Raw genomic sequence first — 5,980 nt, 5'->3', positions numbered from 1 at the left:
TTAAGTTCTTAATATCATTATTGTTGAAGTTTATGGTACAAAAAATACATTCAATGGATGAGACTCCCATTTAGTAGAGGTTGAGTTAGGTAAGTGTTCACAGTCTTATCCCATCAAGCAAAGAGATTGTTCATAGGATTTGAACCCGTAAACCAATGATTACTAAGCAACAATCTTATCGTCACAAGTTCTCTGTTGAAGTTTAAGGTAGGAGAAGATAATAAGATGGTGGGAAAATATGCAAATGTGAGATAATGTATGAGTGTGTGTGTGGGTAAATACACTCTAACAATACAAGAAATAAAATGAATGCAGCATTGAAGCAAAACAGATAAGTAAAACATTACATTTCACAAGGAAAGGAACTTGTGTACAACATTGCAAATCTGACACAAATATTATGATGTGAGGAAACTAAACCCAACCACCAACATTATCTACCACCCAAATTCAAAACCACCTATCCCCTGTTTGGACCCTCCTTCCAGGAAAGGGTTTAGTTTCCCCTTAATAAAGCATTTTTGAGTTCTGACCAATTCAGGCCAACTATACTATGACATGTAGACTTTTACAATAAACATGGAAGGTATAGGCTATTTGCCTTGAGAAATAAAGACCCACCAGAAGCAACATGAAACCAAAAAGTATACATATACTGGCGGATCGAGTATCGACTGCAGCCATCCAGTACGCCAAGTCACAGTCTTGCGTTCGCCGTGAAATTGTACCAGGTAGGCCATGGAACATGGTAATTTAGACAAAAATAATGGTGCCACTTTGGTCAACTTATCAATATACATTATGTGCTAAGCTTATCATCATGATGCAGCCTGATGAGGAAATTGTAGCCCTATTTGCCGCTTCACATGGTCAGGTATCAACTTATTAACAAGCTCTGGAGATGCTCCGGATAGCTGTAAACGGAGAGAATTGTAATGATTTTCCATTATTTTTTGTCTAATTATAATGTTTATCATGACCAATTGACCATAAATCGATATGTAATAGTACAATATATCTCTCAATGCATTGCTGTGTGTACTCTAGTCAATAGCTCTGTGTAAGAGATAGAATTGAGGCCATCAGACAGCTCTTAAACTTAGAAAATGGATCTACGGGCATGTGGACCTTTTTCAAGCTTCAATCAAGACTTATGTAAACTTTTTGCAAAATGATTCGTATTAATTTTAGTGTTGTTCTTAACTCTTAAGAGACTATTTGCACCGATAGTTTACTGCTAGAGCACAAGTGTGACAAACGGAAATTTTAAGTTCTTACTTCCTGTTTGAAGTTGAAAAGAGGGGGTAATGGACGACCATTTGGCAGGCGAGCATTGGGTTCTCGGAGTTCATCAAAGAAAGGATGTGCACAAGCTTCTAGCTGCATAACAAAAATAGGCCCTCTCAGATTGCTAATCCAATTTTAGCAAAATAACAAGTCATAATTGACCAAATTCAGAAGAAATACAGGCTGATATACCAATATACGATACTAAATAAGTTTGAATACCAAAAATGAAAAAGGAAAAGGCCAAACTCACTGCAGAACATCGAAGACTCGGAGAGTATTGCAAAAGCCGGGAAGCAAGATCAATAGCTTCTGGAGGCATCTTTTTGTGGAATATCTACACATTTTTCAAGTGTTAGAATATCCAGGAATACTATTAATCCACTCAACTTTGAACATCTGAAAAATTGAGTGCCTGAAACAAGATAAAATTGCAGACCTTGTGCCATGGGTGTGCTTTTATCTGTGGAAACCTAAAGTCATTGTAATTGGGATTCATACAGCGCACTTCCTCTCGAGTGGGTGTTCCAAGCACCTGAAATACAGAATTTTTTAGAGCTGATGATGACTTGTCTTGACACATGGCATGATTTTAGAAACATGTATCGCATGCTAACCAATCACACCTTTATAATATGTACAAGCTGATCCACTGCACTTTCGCCGGGGAATAATGGCTGAAAATGTTCAAATTGTGTTAGATGACATGTAGATGGCAGATAATAAAAAAAACATTTACACCAGTTTGCAGTAGACTTATGTAATAATAATGCAACAAGCTGACGACAACCGAAACCAAAGCTTACATAACTAGGTGAGGTCAGCTACATGGATCATATGAATCCACTGTAGAAATGGAAAAGAAAAAGACAAACCTGGCCCAAAAGCAGTTCAGCAAGGACGCAGCCAGCTGACCAGATATCAATCGAAGTAGTATACTCCGTGGCACCAAATATAAGTTCTGGAGCTCGATAGAACCGTGAACATATGTATGATATATTCGCTTCACCTTTGACCTTATCAGACAAAAAGCAAGATTAGTACAAGAAACATTGCACTGAAGGAAAACAAATAGAAATCAATGAAGTAGTGGAAAATGATCCCAAATATTGTAAGATGAGTCACTACAACAAAAGTTAAACACGCATAGAGCATGACGAAAACCTCCAAAAGACCAAAATGCACTGGTAAAAGAAGGCCAAAAACCATATCAAAATATTCAAGGTTAAAAGAAAGAACTCTGATTTAAAAGTACATAGTAAATAGAGAACACCACAGGTTTATGCTGAGCATAGGACACCATCATAAGAGACTACTATCAAAACAACACAATAATTAGACCATATGTGCTGTCACAACTTTTTGGCAATCGATAGTTTATTACTCAACTGACATTCTTAGATAAGTTATTACTTTGTCAATATGAAAAAGGAAATGATGCACACCAAAGTAGGAACAAACTAAGCATATTAAAGTAAAATAAGGAGATCAACGTACTAGCATTTTTGCACTTCCAAAATCACATAGCTTAACTTGGTGTGTAAGAGGATCAACCTGGAGAGTACACAATGACATCAGAAAGGCCAGAAACAGTTACTACTTCAACGAAAGAATTCCAACTTGTAATTTATGTTCAGCAAGAATTATATAAACGAACCAGTATATTTTGAGGCTTCAGATCTCTGTGGCAAACTCCAGGAACAGTGTGGATATAAGCCAAACCCCGAAAAATCTGCAGACTCACCACAAACATTTATCAGGCAATGAGAAAACAAATCAGAAAAGTTTCAGTTACTAGGACGTCTGAGGCATACCTGGTACATGTAAAGTTTTACATAGATAATTGGCATTCTTTGATTAGCATTACTGTAGTGCTTTATGACCCGATACATAGACTCTGGAACATATTCCATCACCAAGTTAAGAAAAAGTTCATCTGTACTCGTAGTTGAAAAGAAACAGTGCTTCAGAGAGACCACATTTGGGTGATTCATCACACGCATTAACTGCAGTTCACGATTTTTATATCTACGGTCCTGTAAAACCTTCTTAATGGCCACTGCCTCCCCAGTTTCCAAGCATTTTGCCTAAGAGGAAAAATTATCAGAATGTAGCGAAGTAGGTGGAGATGGCAACAATCAACAGTTATGAATCTAGTATTAGCTTGCCTGAAAAACAATTCCAAATGATCCAGTTCCTACAACACGTTCTGCCATGTAGCTGATAGTCTACAAAAATCATTGTAACAACAGATGAAAACTCAATCTAGAATTTAGAATGGATATGATGTGAATCATTCAAATATTTTACAATGTGTAACATCACAAAGACAATACCTGTTTGGGCTCCCCATTTTTGCCTCCAATTGTTGTAGAGATGATGTGACCAGTAAGGGAATCATTTCCATTAATGATAGATGTAGGCGTCTCCTGCTCAAATTGCCACCGAAGAAAGACAAGGTATAAAGAATATTATAATTTCAATTGATATGTGAAATATTTTGAAATGGTATGTGTCACAAAATTGACCAATGGATAGACATATCAAACACACCAAAGAAAGACAATTAAACCATCAGATTTCAATAACATCACTCGATAACCCAAAAGGTAGGTTTTAGTGTTAGTCGATATTTCAGAAATCCAGTGATGGAAATAAGCTGCTAAATAAGTTAAAAGACAAGGAACCAAGAACAATAGGAACACACATCTATTGAAAATATTGAGATACTACATACTAGGAACTAAAGGGAACTACGCTGGTAAAATACATGTACACATCACCACAGCAAGCACCTGAGTAAAATAAACTGAACAAAAACATCAATCATAAATCAAAGTCATGAGCTACACAAAAAGCATTAAAAATGGTGAATACTGAAAAACAAGCAATCATAACAAACAAACAAAAAACGATCATTGAGAATTCAAACCATGTTCAAATTCTAACATACATGTCTGCAGAAAACAAATATTCAACATGGCATAATATCCACTTCAGAACTTCTCTCCAGAAAAAGTAATAAAATAAAATTGAAACTTGGCAGAAAACAATAGATCAACACAAAAATGAGCTAAACGGGTCTTCTATTTTCAACTCAAAGACCATTTTTTTAGCAAATAAAATCGAATTTCCATATAAACAAACCCTAAAGTTCCCTTTGTCAGCTGAGGGAGGAAGCAAAAGAGAAATAAAGAAACAAAATTAAACATCCCAGATAATATAAGCTTCATACTCTAAAAATAACCAAAATTAGAAATGAAAAACACTTTTTTCAATTTCCCATTCATGGATCATTAAACTTTTTCAGCAACCAAACAAATTAGCATATCAAGTTATCATCAAAATAAGTAAAAAAACACATTTTTTAGATGGAAAAATACCTTATCCTCAGCCATGGAGGAAGGAAGAGAGAGTAAAGAGGAATCTAAAAGAGAATGGTGAAGAAGGAGTGAAGGAAGAGAAAGAAATGAAGAAGAAAGGAAGAGAAAGACAAGTACATGTGATTCCAGCACTACTTTTTCTCTACCTTTCTTTTGTTTATCATTTTTCTAATATTCTTTTTTCGCTTTTACATATTTTTCTTAACACTGTGTCAGGTTAAGAAGACTTCACTGTTTAATCTCAATTATTCAATTATTATTAGGTGTGCTTTGTTGAAATCATGCAAATGTAATGTGGAAAACTTATCATGAAAAATAAATTACTTGTTATGTTATATACAGTAATGATAAATTTATCATCTTAACGTCATCATAAAGAGCTTGAACAAGTGTGCAAAGACATTAAGGTCCCACTCTGTGGGTAGGGTCCATCACAATGTGACCCACAACAATACATTTAGTCTCTAAAGTATTATATTTTTCAACGGGTGTAATAATACGATGAAGAAATACGTTTGAAGTTTAGAGTATTTTATAGATCATCAAATCTATTATGATAATGATATGGTGATTCAATTAATGATTTATTAATTATATTTCATAACAATAAAATTAATACGTAAATATTTTATACTAATATTAATATTAAAAATCAATAAAAACTAATGATGTTGGACTAGTGATCTAAGTCAGTACTGGATTCATTCATAAGATTGAGAGTTTGATTTTTTGGAGCCAACACTTTTTGGAATGAACAATCACGTTTGGAAAGAGATTAACTCCTAACCCAAAAAAGTGATAATATAATCTTAGTATTATAAAAAAATCAATAAAAAATATAATAATTATTTTTATTTATATTATTTATTAAAACAAAAATGTATTACTCGACCGTAGAATGTGGTTTACAAGTATAAATAACCTAGTTGTTGTGTATTTGACCTTCAAACCATCATTTTAATAAAAATAATTCATTCTTGTTTGAAAAAAAAGTAATTTTAAATGAACCAACTAATATAACCATAATAGTTCAATGAAAACTAGCAAGTATACCATTTTTAAATGGCATAATTGTATGGCCTTAGTTAAATAAAAAATATAAATATAAAAATAATAATTTTTTTGTGAAACAAAGTAGCTAATGGAAAAAATAATCATGACCCTATACAAACGATATTATGTTTTTGTAGAAAACTTAGTTGTGTTTCTTTCAAGGTATAAATTTATAATCTTGATAATCACAAATATCAATAATATTATTCATGAGTATGATATAATATATGTTTGATTTACATTTATATTTCTTGAAA

General features: G+C 33.4%; 1 protein-coding gene across 1 annotated transcript; it reads right to left on the bottom strand.

Moving 5' to 3' along the window:
- On the bottom strand, positions 302 to 4,801 carry LOC109345221 (shaggy-related protein kinase eta-like). The gene is made up of 12 exons (XM_019584085.1): positions 4,671 to 4,801; positions 3,624 to 3,716; positions 3,456 to 3,515; positions 3,102 to 3,374; positions 2,945 to 3,019; positions 2,785 to 2,841; positions 2,163 to 2,303; positions 1,914 to 1,964; positions 1,727 to 1,822; positions 1,541 to 1,624; positions 1,279 to 1,380; positions 302 to 914 (listed from the first exon to the last, which is right to left on the bottom strand). The coding sequence occupies exons 1-12, from the start codon at positions 4,683 to 4,685 to the stop codon at positions 819 to 821; spliced, it is 1,143 nt and encodes a 380-aa protein (XP_019439630.1). The 5' UTR covers positions 4,686 to 4,801; the 3' UTR covers positions 302 to 818.

This window comes from Lupinus angustifolius, chromosome LG04, assembly GCF_001865875.1.
Source record: "Lupinus angustifolius cultivar Tanjil chromosome LG04, LupAngTanjil_v1.0, whole genome shotgun sequence".
In the NCBI taxonomy this organism is placed as follows: domain Eukaryota; kingdom Viridiplantae; phylum Streptophyta; class Magnoliopsida; order Fabales; family Fabaceae; genus Lupinus; species Lupinus angustifolius.
This window is presented reverse-complemented; position numbering and strand designations above follow the sequence as displayed.

What these genes read in the sequence shown, in the direction of transcription:
- LOC109345221 (XM_019584085.1), bottom strand. An exon ending in AAAATGGGGAGCCCAAACAG is followed by an intron (nt 3,516 to 3,623) that starts GTATTGTCTTTG and finishes TGATTTTTGTAG; the next exon opens with ACTATCAGCTACATGGCAGA. An exon ending in AAGCACACCCATGGCACAAG is followed by an intron (nt 1,625 to 1,726) that starts GTCTGCAATTTT and finishes AAAAATGTGTAG; the next exon opens with ATATTCCACAAAAAGATGCC.